The sequence below is a fragment of the Lathamus discolor genome, chromosome 14 (assembly GCF_037157495.1).
Source record: "Lathamus discolor isolate bLatDis1 chromosome 14, bLatDis1.hap1, whole genome shotgun sequence".
Taxonomy (NCBI): domain Eukaryota; kingdom Metazoa; phylum Chordata; class Aves; order Psittaciformes; family Psittacidae; genus Lathamus; species Lathamus discolor.
In genome coordinates, this window is record NC_088897.1 from 4,359,433 (window position 1) to 4,382,908 (window position 23,476).

General features: G+C 52.0%; 1 protein-coding gene across 5 annotated transcripts in view; it reads left to right on the top strand.

The window, feature by feature from the left end:
* Positions 1–230: 230 nt before the first annotated feature.
* Positions 231–23,476, top strand: part of DTX2 (deltex E3 ubiquitin ligase 2) — a 37,352-nt gene continuing 14,106 nt past the window's right edge. For 2 of the 5 annotated variants that reach the window (XM_065694363.1, XM_065694364.1), the window contains exons 1-4: positions 231–342; positions 4,975–5,345; positions 10,287–10,866; positions 20,251–20,309. In XM_065694363.1, coding sequence (XP_065550435.1) covers positions 5,039–5,345; positions 10,287–10,866; positions 20,251–20,309 — 946 coding nt within the window. In that variant the 5' untranslated portion in view covers positions 231–342; positions 4,975–5,038. Of the gene's footprint in view, positions 343–3,540; positions 3,671–4,974; positions 5,346–10,286; positions 10,867–20,250; positions 20,310–23,476 lie in introns of those variants that run through there. The other 3 variants (XM_065694360.1, XM_065694362.1, XM_065694361.1) reach the window with 2 other exon arrangements.

Below are 23,476 nucleotides of genomic sequence, written 5' to 3' on the forward strand. Positions count from 1 at the left end.
GTCACTCACAGTCACACACACACAGTCACACACTCACACTCACAGTCACTCACACACACAGTCACACACACACACTCACACTCACACACAGAGTCACACTGTCGCACACGCACTCGCACACGCGCACACGCGCGCACGCACACGCGCACGCACACGCGCACACGCGCACACGCACGCACGCGCACGCACACACACAGAGTCACACTCTCAGTGTCGCTCCCGCTGTCACTCACTGCCGCCCCGCCCCGGTCCCGCCCCGGTCCCGCGGGCGCATGCGCGGTTCCTGCCGCTGCCACGGGTCGGGAAGCGCCGGTTCGCGGAGCAGCCGCCGGCGGGACTCGGGTGAGGGGCGCCGGGGCGGGCAGCGCGGGGCGGGCGGGCCCTTCCGCTTCCCGTTCCCCTTCCCCTTCCCGTTCCTTTTCCCGTTCCCTTTTCCCCTTCCCGTTCCTTTTCCCGTTCCCTTTCCCCTTCCCGTTCCCTTTCCCGTTCCTTTTCCCGTTCCCGTTCTGTTTACCCTTCCCCGTGAGCGGCCTCACCGGGGCCTGTCACAGCCGGGAGCCGCCGGTCCCGACGCGCGGCGGCCCCGGGCCCGGCCTGGTGCTGCTCGGAGCGGGGCCTGCGGTTCCCCTCGCGGCCGGGGCCGGTGCTGCCGGACAAACGGCCCCGGTCACGGCTCCCCTTGGCCGGGCCCGTCCCGGAGCCGGAGCCGGCCCGGCAGGGCCAGGTTTGCGCCCCACAACCCAGCCGTCCCCGTAAGTCAGTAGAGCTCCGGTGCCCAGGAGCAGTCCGGAGGCAGCGGGGTGCGGGCCGCCCTGTGCCGGGGGGTACCTGCCGCGGCTCTGCCTTCCTGCCCTCCGCTTCACTGTGAGGCGAGCGCTTTGTTCTGCCTCAGTCTTTATTTTCCCCTCCAAAGGGAGCTCTCTTGACGCTTGTTTTGAATGGAAGGAGGCCAGGTTTGGAGCTGTCGGGCTTTATCTTCTGCTCTCTTGGCTGTCAACCCAGCCGGGGGTCAGCGGGGTTGATGAAGGCAGGACTGGTGCATGTGTGGTTGGAGTTATTCCTGTGACCTCCTCACTGCTCTCTTGGTGCTCCTGGGTTGCTCTAGCTGGGTGCTGATGGTGTTGGGTGCTCGTGTATGAGAAGGTGTGTTTAGATGTGAGGTACCCGGCAGGAGCTTTGGACCCTGTTGCCACTGTTGGACCCTGTCACTGGGTTCACAGCTCTGGTTGTGCAAGGCCCAGAGGTGCAGATCGAACGATGCAGGGAGTTTAGGAGCGCTCTGGCTGGGTGGTTTGGGTTAAGGGTGGCACAGGGTACCTGTGATGCTGCTCCAGTCATGCCCCCTGCACAGGGTCATGGGCTTGTTACAGCCCCGCTGCCTCCCTGTGCTTTATCTGCGTTCCTAATCCGTGTGTAATCCTTTCCTATGGGCTCTTTGTAGCCCTCCTGGTCCTGTCTCTTATGCTGTGTTAGTGGCACTTGACAAATCCCCCCTGGGCACTCTCCGCTCTAAGCTGAGCGCTGAGAAGTTTGTGTTGTTACGGATCTGGTGGTTTGTGTTTCCTTAGCGCAGCTCCTGAGGCCTTTTCTTGTTGGGGTGCAAGCCAGCACATCACTGAAGCGCTGGTCACAGCTTCAGTTCAGACACTGGAAAAGGGCCTTGGCGCTTTCAGACCCACGAAGTTCAAGATCTTGCATTGAAGCGGAGGAGAATTCGGCTCTCTGGAAGTAGAACAGGTTTGGGAATTCAACAGGGCTTTCATTCCCGCCTGCCCCTCCCCAGCTTTCTCACCACCATTGGCTGGAGCTTGAGGAGCAGGGAGGGAATCTGCTGGGAAACGCAACTGAAACGCACCCAGTTCCTTTCTTGTTCAAGTCCCTGATTTGAGCCATGTGGGTAAAGGCTACAGAGGTTGTCCTGGGGTGCAAAATACACCCGAACCAATCCAAATACAACATCCGAGCCCTGTTCCAAATTCCCTCCTAAGTGGAGAGCATTTGGCTGGAATATTGAAGGTTGCAGTTCAAGTTGTCAGGGGTTTGTTTTCATTTGGAGCAAGGTAGCCCATAGGATTTCTAATTGGAGCCAGGACTGTTTGCTGAATAAACACTTTTAATGGCTGGGATGACTTGGAGCTTCTCAAAGTGTTTTTAAAGCTCAAGGTGAAGTGTTATAATCCGTGGGATTTTAGGAAAGACATGTGGTTACCTCCCTGGGACACTAATCTGCCAAGGATAGAGCCAGTGTGAAGAGCTGGTGCAGCTGAGCTACTGGTAGCATCCCAAACGCAGTGCTGGTCAAGTGGGATGCGTAACACATCTCCATACAGCTCTGTGACACGCATGGCAGCCCAAGGGAAAGCTGTTTGAGCAGCTCTGGGATTGGATTCCTCAGCTCTTAATACTTGCGTGCTGCTGGATTCATGGAATGGGGGAAGGAACTGCAACTTCAGGCCTCTTCTTGTTTGCCTTAACTCAGGGGCTCGTGTAATTCTGGCGTACTGAAGCTCTCCCGCATTCCTCACTTCCCAATCCGTGCAAACAGCTGCTGGCTCGAGCACGGAGAACTGGCAGGAGGCTGAAATCCTCCCCTCGCTCCTTTGGAGCTGCATTCCCAGCTCAGGAAATGCTTTTCCACTCCGATGGGGAAGTGAATATCAGAGCACGCGATGCTCACGTGCAGCCAGCCCTGTACCTTTGTGTGTGGTCTGGGGTTCAAAGCATCACTGCTCCCCAGGATGAGCACTGTGCTGTTGTCACCCAGCCGGTGTCCCAGTGGGTGGAGGGAGTACATGAAGGAGGCAGCTTTTTCCACTGGGATGCTCTCTTTTTTCCATTTCCTGCTGCTGTGCTTCAGAAAGGAAGGAAAACGAATCGCTGACTCCATCCAAACAGCTTCCCTCTGCTGTGCCCATCTGTAGGATGGGCAGATGAGTATTTGGTGACAACAGCTTTGCGGGGAGAAAGGTGTTGGTTCTGTCTTTGGGGTTCAGAGCACCTCATGCAGGTGGGTAGGACAGAGAACCCTGCAGCTCTGCTTTGACTTGTGCTGGTCCAAACCAAGCATGGACATGCTGGTGGTCCCTTTGGAGGAGATGTGTTGGTGTGAAACCTGCCATAAAAAGAACTGGCAGAGGCAGATGCTGGGTTTGACACCTCAGGTTTTAACTGGCTGGTTTGAGCAGTAAAATAATTATCCGTGGTGTGCTAGGGAAGAATGAATTCCATGGGGAAGATCCATTGCAGAGACCAGGGTCTTCTCCTGGTGCCCTGGAGCGGTTTGTCACCAGCACCAGTGGAGCTGGGGGTGTTGTGTAGAACTCTCAGAGCAGCTCATAAACTGATTTACACCGAATTCCTGGAGAAAGTGTTGCTTTCCTCTCATGAATGCAGACGTGTGGGTGCGTCTCTTCGCCTCTTGCTCTTCTATTGCTTTTTTAAGCTAGCAAGCCACACGAGCCTGATGGATGGGATGCTCCATGGAGCGTGGGATCTTCCCCATCCGGCACGAATGTCATTCTCCTTGCAGATGGCATCCTCCAGTGGAAGCCACCCACTGCTGCTCTGCCTCTTGGGCACCTGAACTTTTCCATTGGATGGGAAGGAAGCTCGTAGCTGCCTGCTGGGAGTTAAGTGAGCAGTCAGTGATGGAGGCCTGAAGAGGGAGAAGGTGACTGTTCTGAAACAAAATGAATTGCACTCATTCACAGTCGTACCCACCTGCTCATGAGCAACAACATGGGGTTGTCCAGCATATGGGCACCAAGACATATGTGTCCAGATGGTCTGGATAGGATTCCTTGCAATGACAAAGCAGACAAGGAATGCCACATATCAGACTTAACGGTGGCTCTTGGGCAGCTTGGTGATCATGCAGTGGCTTTGTGGTTTTGCATCCCTGGGGGGCTAAGAGTGGTCTTTTTGTCTCTGCATCCTGTCTCTAAGTCCTTAGGATTTATTCACTGCCTTTGTGTCTCTATCTGGATGTCTTAAGGCTCCTACTCCATTCTCTCTTCTTCCCCAAATCATATCTTCGTGGCTTTAGTCTTTCGCCTGAGTCTTTGTTGATGCAGATTGTTCCTTGTTTCAAGATGTTCCCTGTTTTCCAACCTGAGAAGCTGCAGCTAGATGTAGTGCAGTCTTAAGGACCTGCTAATCACTGCTTTCAGCACAGGCTGTTTATTACATCTTGTGTTCCTCCTAGTGCTTCTGTGCTTCTTCCCATCCATTCTTCACTTGGATTGTGCTCCGTGTATGCATTACTGTGGTTTGCAGACTGTGAATAAAGAATTGTCTTCTGCCTTTGTGTGCACATACAGTGCTGCACAGAAGGAGTCAAGGGACTGATCCTGGGTCAGAACTGCCTGGTCAGAAGCCTAGATGGAGCTGATGATCAGTGAGAGCTCAGATCAGTGAGAAGAGTTTGGGTACCACTTGTATAACCAAGTCATTCATGTACACGTGTGCTTGGGGAGCTCCTGCTCCCAAGCTGATACTTCACATCAGGGTGGTCAGTGTAACACTGCCAGAAGCAGTGTGAGTGGGGAGAGGTATGGGGTGGCCTTGGCATGATCCTGGCTAGTGCGTGTCTGAACTTGGGGAGGGTTTAGGGATCTCCCTGCCAGTGGTCAGCAGTGGCTGTGGGCTGGTTCTGTACACATTTGCAGTGACTCCAGTGGCATTTGGTGCTGCAAGCTGTGGGATGCAGAGTGTCCGTAGAGTTTTTGCTCCAAATTAACAAGAAAAGTTGCTAGCATTGGCAGGGAGTGGGAGGCGATACCCCATCTGCCCTCAGCCAGGGGGTTTTGAGGCCAGTCCACTTCTCTGCAGTCTCCTAAATGCATAGCAAGCATCTTCTGTGCAAGGCTGAGCTTGTTCCGCTCTCTCAATTGGCTTGTGTGGTATGGATGCAGGGTGGGCTGGATTTGGGGCATCATTCTCAGCCCTATGAGCTCTCTTTGTTTCTTGCTGCAGGTCCTCCAGAAGAAGATGGTGTGAAGCTGCCCCTTGCAGCCGTGCCCAGAGCTCAGGGAGGAGCATGGCAGCAGCTCAGGAAGCGGGAAGCAGTTCAGCTGGGCCATCCGGACTCCCCGGTTCTGCCCCGGGACATGGCAGCAATTCCCCAGCGGTGGCAGTGTGGGAATGGCAGGATGAGTTTGGCAGGTGGAGGCCATACAGAGGGAATGTCTGCAGCTACATTGAACAGGTTTTTCAGGCCTCTCAGCAGAAGGGCCGGCGCTCAGGATCGGGGCTTGTCAGCAGCATCCCTTTGGGACATGCGGATCCTGTCTTGGCCCCCTATGTCATCGACATCCCAAGCTTGACACAGTTCCGTCAGGACACAGGTAAGGGAGCTCCCCTGCTCATGCTGGGGTTTTGATGAGGCTGCTTGTGTGCTCGGAGATAAGTGGGACCCCATTATGTGTAGGAGAGCCCTACAAAGCTCTGCTGTGTGCTGCCACAGTGGGGCAGTGCTTTGAGGGCTGGTTTAGTGTGTGGTGTCCCTTCCCATGGCGGGGGGTTGGAACTGGATGATCTTAAGGTCCTTTCTAACCCAAACCAGTCTATGATTCTATGTCTGCTTCTCTCCTGGTGCTGTCTGCCACCCAGCACGTTGGCACAAGAGAACATCAGTATTAGCTGGCATGAATCAGTGGTGCTGCTTCCTCTTAAGGAGCCTCATCACAGGACCCCTGCAGCTCACAGGGCTCTCAGAGCTGGAAACTTTCTTCCTGCTCCCACCCGTTCAAGACCGCTGGTGTAAAAAGGGCCTTTTCTTAGGCTTCAAACCCTCCCGTTCCCAATCTCCTCCCTTGTTCCCTCTACAACTGGAGTGCCAGCTGCTTTACCTTGGCATGCCGCCCCACACAAGCTGCTTTGCGCAAGCCTGCATCCCCCGCAGAGCGCCGTGATGCTGCAGCAGAATGTTCCCCACACTTGTGTGCACAAGGCTGGCTTGCTTCCTCCCATGGAATTGCTTCATAGCAGGACTGAGACCTAATTTTCATTCTCATCTCTCTTGGGGTCACTGAGGCAGCTCAGGATTTGATGACTCCTGTCCTCTTCTGCCGCAGATGTGCTGAGCAGCTGTAGCTTAGGAAGAGGGCAGGGGTGGAATGCGTGCACTTCATGTCTGGAAAATCCAGGGAGATCCCAAATTACACACCCTGAATGAATGGCTGCTGCGGAAGGTTCTCCATGCATCACTTTCTCCTTTGCCAGCATCTCTCCCATCACCCCAGGGCACAATCAAGCATCACCCCGAGCTTTAGAGATGGGCAGTGCACTGGTTTCTTGCCAACTGAAGCAATAAATGAGCAGTATCTTGAATCAACTGCACGATTGGGCAATTCCTAAAGGAAAGGGAAGTGGTTGGAGCAAATGTGAGCGGTCATCACAGCTGCATCCGTGTTTTTATTCTGGCTTCGTGACCTTAGAATTAGGTTTTCCAGTGGTGTCATGGGTGAGGAGCTTTCTTTATGTCAAGTCTGCTCAGCATGGCCTGTTTGAGTCCTGCTGAGGTTATGGCTTTGAGCAGTACAGCATGGACCCACCAGAGCTGGCACCAGGGGCTGTTTCTTGCTTGTTTTCAGACTTGTTGAATGGCCCTGTTTGGTGAGGGTGAAGGATGTGTCCCAGTGTGAATGGGACATCCTTCTTCTGTATCTCTTTAGAGCTTGTACCACATTAGACCCATGTGAAAGATCTCAAAACACTTAGCCCATTGTCCATCACAGGGTGGTTCAGAACTGGTCATCTCTGGGGGACAGTCCAGTACAAATTGGGAATGATGTTCCCTGGTGTGCCCTCATCTTTCCTTGGGCAAGATCTGTGGTTGAGTTGTTAATAACCAAAAAGGCTGATTCCACTTCCCAGCTCTCCCGCAGTGTTTCTTGCTGATGCGGAGGGATGCTCATCAGCTCAGTGAGCCTCCCTGCACAGGTACCTGTGTGCTCTGCAATGTGACTATTGCAAACACTTATATCCCCTTTCAGTGGCCCAGTTCTAAGCGAAGCTTTTTCTCTCTGCAGGGCTCTTGCCTTAACTGTGAAGCTTTCTGAGCAAGCAGCCAGCTGACCTTTGTTATGTGCAGGAGAAAAGAATCTCTGCAGGAAACATCCCCATGAAAAATCTGGAAACGGGGCAAAAAATAGGCTGTTGTATTCTGCTCATTAGCTATTAGACAGACAAACAGGCTCTTCAAAGGAAGCCAGCAGAATAACAGGAAGCCAGTGTTAACGGGACCAAGAGGGAATGACAGCTGTGCAGGGGGATCTTGTGGGCAGGATTAGCTGTGGCTTCAGCTGCTGGTTGAGGCACATTAGCTGGGAGTGAATGCAAGGGAGCAGCAGGACTTGTCCTCTCACCACAGCTGTCTGCCCACCCTGGAGAGGAATCCCAGCTTCCCTGCCAGCCAGGGGGAAGGGGGATGTTTTCCAAGTGTGTGGCTTGGCTCTTGGTGTTGGTTCCTAAAACACAGGTTGTGTGCAAGCTCCTCAAGTCCTCTCTGTGCTGTTTTTAACTTGTGACCTGCCAGTGGAGCAGGGGCAGAGTTGCTAATCCTCTCCAAGATGTGTCCCCTGGGCTTTTGGACACCTTGCTTTACCTGTGGCAGTCCCGTTACTCCTGAGAGCAGGTCCTCTGCACTCATCTCTAAATGCAGTGCATTTCCAGCCCATCTCATGCCCATTCCTCCTTTTTGCTCAGAGGTCATCCCTGCTGCTGCCTACCTGTGGAGGTGTGGGTTTGTGTTTCTAACACTTGACAGGACAGGATAGAAGCAGTCATCACTAGAGTTTGCTTTTGGCTGTTTCATCTGCTTTCCCACATACATTGTCTGTTCCTGTCTGGGAAAGGTCTCCTTGGTTCTGCTGACACCTTCTGCCCTGACTTGTGCCAGAGGAAGCTCTTGCCCCACAGGAATCCCTGGGCTCATGGTTGAGCTGTTAGGATCCAGTTCTTACAGGGAGGTTGCTGTGTTTCGCTGCCTGCTAATAGCTTTTCAGGTGTGCTGATGAGCTGGTGTCTGTTGGATGGAGACACTGGAGAATCTCACTCTGCAATTAGCAGGATGCTTGGTGCTGCTCTGACCACTGAAGCAGCGAGTTGGGAGTAAGTGCTGGACCTTCTCTGCCTGCTCATCCCTGAGCCAGGCCATACCCTGTGCCTTCAGCTCCCAGCAGAAGCCCAGGTCCTGCCATTCCTTGGTCTGCCACGTTCTTACTTTGAGAGAGCCACAGCCTTTGTCACCTCTGGAGCTCAGGTCTGTCTTTACTCACCTGGTTTCCCCTATAACATGTGGGACATACCTGCACCCCAGCACAGGGTCTGGTTATGGTCTGACCACCAAAGCACTGCGCAGAAACCATGAGCACTGTATAGAAGGAAGCCTGGAAGTGTGATAGGAACAGAGATGTGACTTTCATGCTGTTGAATTCTTAGCAGCGAGGAGGCAGTTAATGCTCTTATGGTTTGAGTCAAGTCCTAGTGCTTTCCACAGTATCCCGGTACTATGGGGTAGGGATAAAAGCAGCATGAAGCAGAGGTGCTCCAGCCAGCATTCAGCCAGAGTCTGAGCACAGGGTTGGGTCTCAGCAGTGTGGAGTCCCATGTGTCCTCCCTCTTCCTTGGGATGTGCTTGTTGGGTGGAATATCCTCAGCAACATCAGGGCACTTCTGCACAGGCTTTAGGTGTGGTTGTCAGTAAACGTGCCTGTTTTCACCTGGGGTCCTGCAGCGGTGTCATAGCTCTCACGGCCTCTTTAGAGGCTCTATTTGATTTGGTTTTTCACCTCTTGGTGCTGTTCTCCAAGCTCCTCCTGTCCCTAAGGACTCTCTGCACCCCTGTTCACCCCACCTCCTGCAGCCCCAGACTTGCCCTGCGGCATTTCCTGCTCCTCTTTCTCAGTGCAGGATGAGAAAGAAGCTTTGACCCTGATACAGGACCTGCGCTTGGAGAGGTTGCTGGGTTCCTGTCCTGTTGGGTGACTTACATCCCTCTCATTAGGCCTCTCCTTTCCGAAACAGAGGAGTGGAGTCACCCTGGAGAACCAGGTTTCCAGGGGGTTGTGAGCTCCTGCTGTTGCTGCTGAGCAGCATCACAGCAGTCAAAGTGCCTGCTTTCATTTCTCTTCCTTGATGTGAGCAGCTGCTCTCTCCGGTTTCCACTTCACTCCTTATCTCCTCTCTAGTTTTGCTCTATCTGCCAGCCTGCAGGAGCTGGCTCTGCCTGTCCCCTCTCCAGAGTCCTTGTTCTTCCACTCATAGGACTTTACCTACTCCTCCAAGAGCAAAATTACCCAGACCCGTGCGGAGCAGAGTGGGTGTTCAGCCCCTTACGCACGCTCCCCGATGGTGCCCTGTCTCTATAGTTACTCTGTTGTCAAGGCTGTGGGAGTTGGGTTTTTTTAAACCAGATCTATGCTTCAGCCCAATTTACTTCTATTTTCACCCTATTTCAACGTCAGGGAGGCATCTGTGCTCGCTGTGCCTTTGTGCTGGGGTGTGTCTGTCTCTGCATCCTCTCTCCTTCCCTCCTTTCCCACCCTTCCTCCCAGCAGCTTTTGAACCTGTTGCCAGCCCACAGTCAGATTTGGCAGAGGGACAGGGGTCTCGGGGATGGGGATATTGCATCTCTGCGCTTCATGAGCAAACCCAGTCCTGTTGGGAAGACAAAGCCTGTTAGTGCCCTTCTTGCGGGAGAGGTGAGGAAGCCACCCTGATGTTAGACACCACAGATCTGAGCAGAAATGAGTCCCTGACACAACATCCCCATTGGAGCTGTTGGAGCAAGTCCAGAGGAGGCCAAGAGGGTGATCAGGGGCTGGCGCAGCTCCTGTATGGAGCCAGGCTGAGAACATTGGGGCTGTTCAGCCTGGAGAAGAGAAGCTGATGGAGACCTCAGAGCAGCTTCCAGTGTCTGAAGGGGGCCTATAGGGATGCTGGGGAGGGACTCTTCATCAGGGACTGTAGTGATAGGACAAAGGGGGAGTGGATTTAAACTGAAACAGGGGAAGATCAGGTTGGATCTAAGGAAAAAGTTCTTTACTGTAAGGGTGGTGAGGCATTGGCACAGGGTGCCCAAGGATGTTGTGAATGCTCCATCCCTGGCAATGTGAGTAAGGCCAGGCTGGATGGAGTCCTGGGTGACATGGTTTAGTGTGAGGTGCCCCTGCCTATGGCACGGGGTTGGAACTGGATGGTCCTCTCCAACCCAAACCATTCTGTGATCTGATGATTCTCTGCTCACAAGAAGGTTTTAACTCTTTCCCCCTCTCTCCGCACAGGGACGATGCGCGCCGTCCGCAGGCACCTCTTCCCTGGGGATTCCGCTGCCGGGCAGGGCATCGTCTGGGAATGGCAGAACGACGAAGGCGGGTGGTCCCCCTACGAGATGAAGGTCTGCGTGCTCCTGGAGGAGGCCCGTGCCAAGAACCACCAGCAAGTAGATCTCAAACCCTTGGGCTACAACTACATCGTTGATGTCATGGCTCAAGTCCAGACCAACAAGAACACGAGTTTCCGCCGCAGCGTTCAGCGGCGCTTGGACACCCCATACCCGGTGACGACCTCCCCAACACCCCTTCACACAGGGGTGGCTTGTTCCTGCCAGCAGTGCTGGCTAAACAGCGGGACTGGTCCCATCACCACGCGCTACCGCCACTCCATGGTAAACGTTCCCAACTCTTCTACTGCTCATCAGGGTAGGACAGCATCCGTAAGCTCTTCCAGCGTCGGCTTCGTGCCCTATAACAAACCGACTTTGTCTGGAGCAAGGTCAACACCAAGACTCAATGCACAGAGCACCTGGGCTTTGCCTCAAGCTGGGGGCCCCAGCACAGGACTGTCTGCATCGAATGGAGTCAGGTACAGACCCCAATTCACCTTTAAATACTGTGCATGTAGAGTAGGAGAAATGTCTTCACCAAAAGGGTTGTCAAGCACTGGCACAGGCTGCCCAGGGCAGTGGTGGAGTCACCATCCCCGGGGGTGTTTAACACATGTGTAGATGTGGTGCTGAAGGACATGGTTTAGTGGTGGACTTGGCACTGCTGGGGTAATGGTTGGAGTTGACGATCTTCAAGGTCTGCTCCAACCTAAATGACTCCATGGCTGCTGTGCTCAAGTCTTTGTTATGTAGGAGCCTCTCTGTCGCAGAGCACTTAACAAGGATCTTCTCCCTAAGAAGGAGAGAGAGGTTTGTGCCTTTGCGTCCTGTGCAGTGGGTGGAAAGGCTTCTCCTCTGCTTTCCTTTCCTTTTCTCCCACTTGAAATATAGTCCCTGTCTTCTCTCCCTGAACCATTGGAGAAAGGAGTCAGGTTGTGATTCGGCAGATACAAGAGAGCTAATAGTGGTTGGTGGTGCTACAGGTTACACTTAAATACAGCTTTGAGAGGTCTGACTGAATGAACAGGGGATTTGTGGACACCCTTATTGAATTTGAAATAGGCAGTAAGCACAGAGTGGAAAACTCCTCTGTGTTCAAAGCTCTTCCCCTTCAAGAAGGGAGCACAGGACTCTCTGTGTGTGACTGAGACCTCTGACGAGATCAGCAAGTCCATGTTGGACACTTTTAAGGTGAACATCAGAAAAACCCCAACCAAAACTGCCCAAAGCCATGGATTTGATCAAGGGCTGTTAATATCCATTGTGATGATGTTCAGAAAACCAAACCAGTAATTCACTTTCCCCTTCCTTTGATACCTTGAACCGTATCAACCCCTCTCTGAGATCCATGGGGTGACAGTAGCAATTTGAGCAGTGTCCAAGCTATTCATCAGTGCTGATGCAGAGATGCCACTGGATAAGCATGGAAGAAGTTCATTTTGCACGTGTTGAGGTGCTGTTGTGGTGTTGGAGGTCAGGAAGCACAAGCAGGATTGTAAATGGTCTGAAATCCAGCTAAGCTTTCCCTTGTGCAGGTTTTGCCTTGTCCTTTCCCTTCATCTTTCTTCAGCAACCCTGGCTCTTTTCTGACAGGACTGAAACTGTCACAGCATGGATTTGACCTCCCATCCAAGCGGCTGGAGCTGAGGAAGGGCTGTGCTTGCACCTTACCAGTGTGGGTGGAAGGGCTTCACTTCAGCCCTTTCAGCTGTTGCCATCGAAGTGAAAAGCAGAGTCTCATGTTCTGACAGCTCAGCTCCTCTCCGCGGCACAGTTATTCCCTCTGGGATAGAGCAGGGCTGCAGCACTGGGCTCCAGCAGGGATTTTGGGCTGGGGGAGATCAGTGTCACCCTTGGGAAGTGAGGCACTTCCCTCCTCATTCTTGTAGGCTGGCCTCTGTGAAGCATGGACATCCAAATCAAGCCAGATCCCACTGATTCCTCCTGTCTGCGAGCCTTTGCTAGCAGAGGTCTTTGTGGCCCTTCTATGATAATACTTGCACCTAGTATCTGCCAGCATTAAACTGGGGACCAAGCAAGGGCTGTGTGACTGCTCCCTCTGTAAATGGCTGGCAGCGTACAAAGCAGTATAGGCACTTCGCCCTCCGTAAGCCAGCTGCTGAACCGCTGCATGAGCACCTCAATTACCAGAGAACTTGCCAGGGCTGATTTACCTGTCCAAGTTACCCTGGGTACATAGAGATAACAGATGTAGGAGGGGGTTGAAAGCACATTCTGCTGATTACATCAGGCACAGGGGTTTGAGGTTTGAATCTCATTTGTGTTTTAAGATGGTGAATCTGGAGGTGTCTTCCTTAGTGTTGTATCTCTCAGGACTTTCCCTCTTTAGGGTCATGTGAGTGAAATGGCTTCTTCTATCCTGTTCTTCTTTCTCACGGTCTTTTCCAGGTGCTTTCTTTGCACCTAGTGATGTTTTGGGGCATCTTAAGCATCCACAATGCTTCTCTATTCCAGTCCCTTTCTAATAGGGCTGAAAACCAGAGCTCAGTACTACTGCCTGCAGGAACCCCCAGGAAGACTACTGAAGAAGCTGCCAAATTTCCCCTCTTGCAGGAGCCACTGGTCAGTGCATGGGGCTGCCTTGAGCCCCCATCCTCCCCCAGGCCTGTGTGATTTGCACAGTGACTCTCAGAGTGGGAGGATGAAAAAGGAAGAGCCAGATGCTGCAGCAGTTGTGCCAGGAGCCTGTCCGGAGCCCATTGGGGCTGAGCGTGTTGTATGCTACTGATGTCCTGAAAGGAAGGATGGGAGGTGTTTGAGGGCACAGTCTTCTCACCATGAACTGAGCCCGTGGCACAGATGATGCTGACTGAGGAGACGGGCAGCCAGGAGGAGACCCGGAGGTGCCCACCTAGGATGCTGGGGAGGACACTGTCGTGGCAGCCTGCTGGGCTGGGTCCTGTTTGCTGCTGGGACAGTTGGAGGGTTAAACCCTGCAGCAGGTATTGCTGGCAGAGCTTGTGCTGGGTTGATGCTGCAGCCCTGTGAAGGCATTGTATGGTTAAATCTTTACTGGGCACAGCAGAACATGCCCCGAGGGGAGAGCGAGTATGATGTGAACCCTTGGCAGACCCCGAGCCTGGCCAAGACGTGGGGATGCTGGTGGGCGCTTGCTTGTCTACAGGGCTCATCAGGAGGTGGTTTTGCAGGCAGGATGGTCTTTATGTCTACAGCTCCCTTTCTGTTCCTTAACCCTGGTGTTTTCCACTAGCGGTATCTATGGAAGCCTCTCTTTCCCGTACCTGCCGCAGGAGCATGTGTGGTTCACAGATCCAACCCATGGCCATGTGCTGAGCCCGGAGGGAGGCAGCAGCTGGGGGCTCACCCAAAAGGACCCCAGAGAAGGGCAGAACAAAGATGTGCATTGGAAGCTCTTCATGGGTGACGGACAATGTCTGGATCTCCAGTCCTTTGCATTAGCTTTGCCCAGGGCTGCTCTCCCCTCTCCCTGCCAGACAGACACATCCACGCGGGGGGGCAATCTCAATCTTCCACTTATAGTGCTGTATGTGAAAGGGCTTTGTCAGCACCAGCTGACAGCCTGAGATGGCTTTTCCCTGTCACCCCTGTGCTGGGAGTGCCGCTGGGTGGGTGTAATAGCTCCTGGCTGGGGTTACAGGCTCAGGCTCGTGAAACCCATGTTCCAGCACAAAATACTCCCATTTCTGTGAATTAGGGGAAACCTGAGTAGCCAGCTCTAACAATGTGCTTCGTTTAATTCCTAAGTCCAGACCATTCCTGGGTTGTTTTACCCCTGAGGTTCCCCATCTTCCCGCCTCAGCTGCACTTGGATTGATGCTTAATTCCCTTCTCTCCCAGTTACTGCCCTCATTCCTCCTGCAGTCTTTGTGGCAGTGATGATGAAGCACTAATTATCCTGCACTAATTATGTTATATGAGTTTCTGTCTGCATCCAGCATTCCTCTTAGCTGTGATGTGCAATTCCTGTGCTGGCCCATGCTCACGGACCGAAGGGAAGGAAGCAGTGAGCCACGGTGGATCCTCCGGTGTCTAGTAAAGGTTGTGCTCACCCTGCAGCTTTTGGCTCTGAAGCAGCCCTAGCAGATTACTTGGGTTTACAGAAGTGCTTATCTTCATAAAGCTTGCAGGGATGCCCCAGCTCCTGCCTCAGAGCAGGAAGGGCTCAAAAGCTATTAGGGAGAGCCTGACCCACGGTGCAGTTATGTACCCTCAATTGGTTTAGGGGAGGCAGCTAAAATGGGCAGCACTGAAGCAAGCATCTCTCCTGCAGAGCTGAGAAAGAGCCATAGTTCCTCCTGGAAAGCTGCCTACCTCCCTGTGTGGTGGTGACAGTTACCTCTAATAGGCAGGCCGGAACAGCCCCCGGTGCTGTTAGTGCAGCACAGGCATGCCTGGGCTTCTGTGGCGTTGGCAGTGATTGAATGGATTTCCTGCTTGCTGGAGGGAGGATGTTGGAGTGAGGGGGTGAAACTCCAGACCTTCAAAATGCAGGTTTAATTTCCCTGTGCTCTCGAGAGGGTCAGAGACACTGGAAAACCCTGACAGGCATGCCAAGGCTTAAATGGATGCTAATATCCTTGGCTCTGCTGCTAATGCATTAAATACATGCGGGCAAGTTATTCTGCTGCTTGGTGCGTGAGTTTCCTCCGGTGTATTAAGCACAGTTAATGAATCCAGCCTGTCTCCCAGGCAGTGCTGAGAGCTGCAGGCGCAGCGTGTCATGGCAAGGGTTGGTCCTTATATCAGTGGTGTTAACTGGATCTGGGAACCAGGGATCAGCTCCCAGCCACCTCCTGGCATGACCCTTCCCATCCCGCACAGGGGAGCATCCATCCCTGGGGCAAGAACTACCCTATTGCATGCCCTGTGCTGTGTAATTACAGAGAAGGGCACTCTGAAACACAGTAAGGAATGCCCTGCTTGTTATGTGAGCAGGTAAAGCTGCAGGAAGCAATATTCAGGGGGATATATTAGTGCCCCAACCAGAAAAGTCCCCACTGTAGCTCTGCTGGCCCCTCTGAGCTTGCATGGCTTTGGTGCTGGTCTAGGTTGTGCCTACAAGTAAGGCAGGCAGCTTGGAGGGTTGGGTTTGATTTAAAACCATGGGTAATGGGAGTCCTGGGGACTGGGGAAGGATGCTTGGAGTACTGTGGTGTTCCTAAGAAGGATCTGGTGCTGCAGCCCCAAATCTCCCGTGGGGAATGACCCACAGTGAATGTTTTATAGGATCTGGAGGTGTAACCAAGGGACCAGAATTTGGGCAGGGCCTTTCCTTTTCCTCTCTCCTCCTGTGCATCTCTCAGCGTTGTCCATAAGCACACCCATGAGCTCCTTGGGGGTGGGCAGGGCATTCTGCTCACTGCTGGTTTTGCTGGGCCCATTCTGACTTGTCCTCAGCCCTCTGTGAGCCATCATGGTTCTGCTGCCAGGCACTCTTCCCAAGCAGGATCAGGGGAATCTCCTCTGCTTGGTGCCAGGAGCAAAGCCATGATCCACTGCACCCAAAGGTCCTTCTTTAGAGGGATTCGGTCTTGGGTTTGGCACCTTGAGAAGAAAACTAGGGGAGAAACTGCTCTATGGTCATTAGTGTCATTGACATTCAACTCTGAGAAGGGGAGTAGACCTTTGGGTGCCTCACATCAATGGGATACAGCCCTAATCTGAGAGAAGTGTTGGCTGTCAAGAGTGCTACAAAGATGCTGCAGTATAGGAATATGTGGCCTGTTGACTGGTGTGAATGGAGAGAGGAGGGAAGAAAGGGCTGTATCAGGTGAAGAGGGTGAGTAACAACTCACTTCCCTACTTCTGCTCCATTAGGATGTTGGGTATGTTCAGCTTGGGTGATGTTCAGCTCCAACCTGGCTGCCCAGTGTTTGAAGTGGCAGCTTCCTCTTTGGTCTTGTGCTTTGCTGTCTCACTGGTGTTGCAGGATCTTGAAATCATGGAGAAGTGAGTGGTTTTGTCATGCTGAAATACAGCCTGCCCTGCCTGTCCCCAGAGCAGATTGCCTGGAAGCTGCTGATGGGAAACCTCATCAGGATCCCCTTGCTGAGTTTTTGAGGACAGTGTCTTATTTTGCATCCCCTTCACAGCCTCGTGATCCCTCGTGAGCTCAGTCACATCCAGCACATAGAGCAGCAGGAGAGCAGGAGCTGCAGGACAGAACTAGACCAGGGAGGAGGAATCAATCCCAGGGAATGCTCAGGGAATGCAGGCATTGACTTTCAGGTGTTGCAAGCACAGCCTGGATGTTTGGGTGGGACCCAAAGGCACTGACAGGGGTAGAAATGTCCCCTATGAGCAGGAGCAGGCTTCTCGGTGGATCCCTCCCATCCCTCTGCACTGCCATGCTCGCTCTTGCACTGATGCTCTCCAGATCTCCCTCACCCCAGACCCCCTCCATCCTGCCTGCATCCTGTTTTCTCCTCACTGAGCATGGGTTGAATAAATCAAAAGGACCATACCCTCGCCTGGCTTCAGCTTTTCCCAAGCAGCCAGCGCTGGCATGGGGATGCTGGAGTAGTTTGGGTTTGAGCTGATGGGTTAAATATGTGTGTTCGTGCTGCTGGCACCTTGCTTTTGGAGTTGAGGCACAGCCCATGTTATACTGCAACAGCAATCTCTTTCCTTCACCTCTTCCTCCAAAAAGCCCCATTTCAGACACAGGGCAGGCTGCGAGTAGCGTTTCTGCACCTTTCCTGCTGTGACAACACTTCCTCCGGTGCCCTGTGGCTGCGGATCTCCCCAGGCAGGGCTGGGGCAGAAGTACCTCCATGCACTGTGCATTTCCCTTGGTTTCATCAGGCTCACGGCTGGGCTTTCTACAGATGTAAGAGGAATCACAGTGCGCTCGCACGGTGTCAAGCAGATGGGTCAGCACTTCCTACAGTGACGTTAGCTGAGATGCCGCTAACTGAATGTGCCTGTGTTCAGCCCACGTGGAGTAACAAGTACTTGGTTTCTCCTTCATCACATCAGTTCGCTCAGAGGTGGCACACTTTGCCTTCACACCAGGGGTGCAGCCCATCAGCGACTGCTTTGTGGCTGATGGAGAGTAATTCATCTGCCGTGCAGTTGCAGCTTCCAACACTGGATTGCTTGCAAGTGCATCAGTTGCTTATCTATTTCCCTGTGTAAATCTCAAGGGCTCTCCTCACTTCTGTCGTGGTTTAACCCAGCAGGCAGCTAAACACCATGCAGCCACTCACTCACTTGCCCCTGCATGGGATGGGGGAAAGAATTGGAAGGAGAATGAAAGAGAATCTGTGGGTTGAGATAAAGACAGTTTAATAGGACAGAAAAGGCAAGGAAAATAATAATAATAATAATAGTAAAATAACAATAATAATAATGATGATGATGAAAAGAATTATAATATATACAATGCAGTTGCTCCTTGCTGACAGGGAGGTATGAGAAGCTGAAAAGGCCTTGACTAGGTGTAAACACTGCTCAGCAACACCTAAACCATCCATGTGTTACCACCACTATTCTCACAGTAAACCCAAAACACGACTAGTAGGAATACAATCCCAGCTGAAATCAGGACAAGTCTGTAGAAGCTCTAATCCCTGAGTGACTTGGAATTGAATGGAGTGAAGAATTTCTCTGGTGGTCTTCTGGAATTACCAGTGATCCCCTTCCCAGAGCAGCCCTGGGTTTGCTATCTTCACCCTCAGGTGTAAGGACCCTTGTTCCAGCCCCATGGAAGGATCTCCCACTGCCCGTCTGCTCTCCTGGCACAGCAGAAGGCTCAGCTTTGGGCTCTGGTGTGGTTTTGCCTTCCATGGGGAAGGCAAAGCACCCAAGGTGGCTGCTGCACTTCGCGGTGTTGATGGTGAAGCACAAGCTCTTCGGCATCAGTAATGCGCAGGGTCAGAGGCTGGGTTAGGAGGTGCCCAGCATCATGTTGACTTCTTGGCCGCTCATTTGGAGGAGGGAAGGGAGTCCAGTGCCTCTGTGATTTTTGGGGAGCAGTTCTCAAGTTCCTTTACATTATCTGGTCCTCAAAACCCATCCTTGAATGCAGCTGGAGAGGGAGCAGCACTGCTACTGGATCTGAAGAGGATCATAGGAGCAGAAATGAAGCAGAGGGGTGAGATAGAGAAAGAGGAGGAAAACACCCAAGAAAGAGGCTGAATCAGGAAAGAGAAAACTCATAAAGAGGAGTCACAGCATGTGATTAGAAACCAAAGGGAGGATTTCCACTGTGTTTGGTGGGTTTGAATTGGGCCATAGCGAGAGCAACCCATTGCATCATTTGACATTGCAAAATTAGGGGCAGCAGAAGGGAAAACACAGTCTTTGAAAGAGACATAAAGGAAACCTCTGCGGTCTGGGGAGCTTTATAAGGGTCTGGAAGAGCTGGTCTCTTGGCCAGGCTGTCAGTGCAGCATCAAGCCCTGCAACCTTGCCTGGGGGGTTCTTCAGCAAGCTCAGCACTTGTGTGGTTGGGAACCCATTTCAAACTGCAGCAGGTAGGAGAGGAGGGAGGTGGGGATGGGTCCCTGTTGTGAGGACAGATCTCTTCAGCTCTGGTCATTGTCATGGAATTTAGCAAGGCTGAAAGGAGGGACCTCTCTCTGGGAAGCTTTTGTGGGCACAGTAGGGAGAATCCACTTGCATCCCAGCAGGAGAGCGTTAGGTTCCCCTTAGACAGTGCATGGCATGTAGGCACTTAGAACCATTGAATAGTTAGGGTTGGAAAGGACCTTAAGATCATCCAGTTCCAACCCTCCTGCCATGGGCAGGGACACCTCACACTAAACCATGGCACCCAGGATTGACCACCTTAATCTCTAAGTGAGTCCCTAAGAAGCTGGCCAGGTTTGATGTAATTTGGGGGGACCTTGGAGATGGTTGAATGCATCATGTGTTAACTGCAGTGATGCACATGAGCCTGCATCCATCCCAGACACATACACCACCCACGATGAAGTCTGTGGGTGACTTCTCAGTGCCAGCCTGTTGGATTTCAAACATTCCTGCTCTGCTCATGTAGATCCAGGCTGCTTTGTCTTCTACTGACCCCCTCATCAGTTTTCATGCTCGTCTGTTCCTTCCTAATTCCTGCCATCAGCTAATTGCATGGCCCTGGCTGCCCACGTATCCCAAACTAACTTGCAGTACAGCTGCCAGTACTGGGAACTGCTGCCAAAACAAGTAGGTTAGGAACCTGAAGGGGATGTTTGATGTCCAAATCCTCTTGATTTCCAAAAGAAGGTTTGTGCCAAAAGTCTCTTTCAACCTTTCTTCATTCCCACATCTTGCATTAAACCCTTGGATGCGTATGGCTTCATTCTGTTCATCCCAGGGCTACAGCTCTTTCTTGGCCTTTCCCTGCCTCAGTTTCCCCATCTGGAGAGCAGTGGGGATGCTCTTGCTTCCTTTGATCTGTACAGCTGCAGCCTCTCGTACAGCTTAGGGGTTTATGCTCTGGTGAGCAGTGTTTCTCTGGCTGGACACCAAGTTACCTGGAAGATTTAAGATTCCATGGTCAGCTGCTTCCAGGAATCTCTGTATGGAAGCATCACAGGATCAGAGCAGTGAGCTGACAACAGGGTCTACCAACATGCCCCAAGCAAGACATGACTCAAGACCATCATCCAGCTAGGAAGAGGTGGGGCTGCATGCAACTACATAGGTCTGAAATCCACCTTGGAGATGAGTAAACCTATTAGGTAGCTCTGGGCTCCTTAAATGTAGGTGCTGGACCAGTGCCTAGGTGGGGGTTTCAGCTGAGGTTCATCAGAGCAATTAATCCCTGTTATTTATCCAGGAGGGATCAGTGCATTGCTGCATTGGCTGTTTTGGGGGTGGAGTTGTGCTGTTGAGCTTGTCCCTTTTGTTTTCCTCTCCAGTGCCCCAGCCCTGCCTGTCAAGATGCCCAAACCCAGCAAGGTGAACCAGGCCCTGGCAGGTAAGGATCCAGCTCTGCTTTACTTGCTCTGTCTGTAGGGTTGTGTGAGCAACCAAGTGGTTGAGCTTTTGGTGGCATTTCCTCTCCTTTGTTAGTTTTAAGGCAGAGCCTGCAGTGCTACTAGCATGTAAGGTTTTAGGCCCAAAGACAGTGGCAAATGTGGGGGAGAACGGGATGGTCAAACCTTAGGAACTGCTTTTCTCATCAGAGCTGGTCCTGAGGCTCTCGAAATGAGAGGGTTTATTTGAGGGCTGGGTACTCAGTTTCTGCCATGGACGAGCAGGCAGCAAGGGGGGAGCACATGGATCAAGCTCAGTCCTACCTGTTACTTGTTCCTGCTTTTTAAAGCCAAAGGGAGGAGCGAGGTGATGTGTGGTTTTAAATGTCACCCTTTTTTAGCATGGCTCTGTTACAAAAGCTCAGGTGGTTTTCAGGCTAAAAAAATGATTGTGATGCCTTGTTTTGGGGGAAAGGAGGGGCTGCAGGTTGAATCAGACATTGCCTCCTGTGGCAGCAGAATACAGGTTTGCTTGTTATCATCCAAGCCTGTGAATACAATACTAAATATACACAGGAGTGTGCCCGGGGGGGATGAAAGTGCCACTTTTCCATGCTCCTTTTCAGAGTAGATTTTCCTGTTAAACTTGAAGTGGTGTTGCCTTGCTAATGAGAACTCTTGCAGCTTGCAGTGGGAGCCTTTCCATGCCAAAAGCTGTCAGTGGGATCTGCTCTGTTTTGACGTAGCAGCACCATGGCCCTGGTGTGGTGGTGCCGGGGGGTAGGGGTGTTCTGTTGAAAGCAGATGTCTTCTCCATACTGCCATTGACTGCGCACTTGAAGTCACAGCATAACGCAGTAACCTGGGGGTTGAGGAGTGGGAAAGACCTAATGTATGGTGTTTTCTCTATCACTTTCAGCCACTACGGTTGATCTGTTAACCCTCTCCTTCCTCTGGCTCTTGTCCATGCATGGTCTGTTGATGTTATTAGCTCCTTGGACACTGAACTTTGCTCCTGAGCAAGTGGAAGTAGTCTCATTCTCACTGTGGTTACCGCTTTATACCAGGCAATGTGATGGTGTTTGGTCTGGTCTTGAGTGTCAGGCTTTACCCTGCCTCAAAATGATACCCAGGACTGATGTTTCCAGTCATCTAATGAAAACTGTGCCTTGCATGTCTCTATAGCCAAATGGGCACTGCATGAAGACTAACACTGGGTGGCATCTGGCAGCATGCAGTGCAACTCTCTCCCTGTTAGTAAATTAGCCGGTGTGGAAATGATGTGTAAAGTCGAGGTGGATGTCCTGAGCAGGACTCCCCTTGCTTATAAGGGCTCTGGATTTCATCCCCTGGCTGTTAGCACTGACTGTGTAATTAGTTGCTTAATCACATGAAGGTACCTGCAGCACAGAGCTGAGGAGCCCTGGTGAATCCAGGCTGTTTTCATGTTGTTAACTGTGATCTCATTCTGCACATACAGCTCATCAAGTGTTAATTTGGAAGAGGTGAATGCACGTGGTCCATGTTTAGGTACAAAAGGCTGCAGGAAAGCCCCAAATAAGCCATTTGCCACCATTTAATGAAGTTAAATGAAAAGTCGAAGCCTCTAATGGGTATCTTTGTTGTTGGAGGCTGGGGGTGCAAAAGAGGGGATCATTATTCGTTGTAGTCATCTGTAGCTCTCCACAGGGCAGCCAGTGAGAGGCACAGGGTTACAGGGGGAGTGCAGAGTGCATGGGCTGAGCATGGTCAGAAAAACTCCCTGGAGCCAGCTCCAGGGATCAGCTGGGATCAGCTCCAGCTTCAGATCCAGGTCTCCATAGGACACAGCTATGATGGGCGCTGTGCTGCTGTCTGCCAAGTGTGACAGACCTCAGAGGTGCAGCAAGCTTTGGCTTAGAGTCTCTCCTTGCAACTGCATAGAAACAGAGGAAAGATCTGGACAAGTTAGTGAGGAAAAAGGGGAAATGAATCTCTGGGGATGTTTCTGGTTAAAAGCAAGGAGAGGAGTTCTGGTAAGAGAGCGAAATTGTATTGAGACATTAACTGGCTGGGTCTTCAGGGGCCCCTTCTTTCCCTGTTTCCACTCTCTGCTTCCAGAACCTCTTCTGGGAAGTGGTATTTTGCTCGTATTTAAGATGCTGCAGATGGTGTGAGAGTTCCTTATTGTTCAGGTTATTCTCTAACACACAGGCTGCCCGCTTTGGTTCCTCTGCTCTCTGCTGCATGACTGCTTCCTTCAGCATTGAGGTGGGAAGGCTGGGGACCCAAGGGCTCTGTGATGATATGGGGGGAAGAGGGCAGTCTCAGATGTGAACTGAAGAAGGCTTTATGCTGGGAACCCTTGGTCTCCATCCTGAGATGCCTCTCAGCAGCTTTGTGTGTGGTTTGAAGCAGGCAAGCCAAACCCCTTGGATCTTATGGGTGATGTTGAGAAATGCTGCAGGTGCATCTCTTGGATGCAGAGGGATCTTCTGACAGATAAACAGGAAACAAGGGATCCTGTGGCTCCAAATGAGAAGCTGGGTTTTGTTTGTGTGATGACTGCCTGGGGATCTAGCACTGATGCTTCTTTCTAACAGCACCGTGATTTCTTTTTCCTTGCTTTCTGCTGGTTTAATACTCCAAGGTGCATGTGGGAACTTGCCTTTTAAGCTTTGTTTTTCCTCCCCCGAGTATTTGGTTAGTATGGTGAAATAGTAGAATAGAGGTGTAAGCAAACTGCTGAACCCCGGTAGTGGCTGCAAAGGATCAGCTGGACTAGAATCCCTTGGGAATAATGGAGTTCAGGTGGTGTGTGCTGGGCTGGAGTTGGATGAGGCAGGCATGTGAAGGCCCTTTTAGTACTGGTTGTAAGATGAAGGCTGGAAATGAGCTTTTTGGTTAAATGAAACCAGGTGTTTCTCATCTGCATGTTTCCTGGAGCTGGGGTGTTTGGGAGCATCCTAACCATAATGGCTTTGCTAGTGGATATAATTGCACTGATCAGCAATGCTTTTCTGAGACCTCATGTTATTTGAAGGTAAGCTCTGCCCTTTGCCCTTTACCTGCTTAAATCAGGACTGGAACCAAAGGCATACCAGTGTGAGGTGTGTGACCAGAGCTATGTTACACTGGGTATGTGAGCAAGTGTGTGGTTAATGCTCATCACATTATGTAAGGGTGTGTT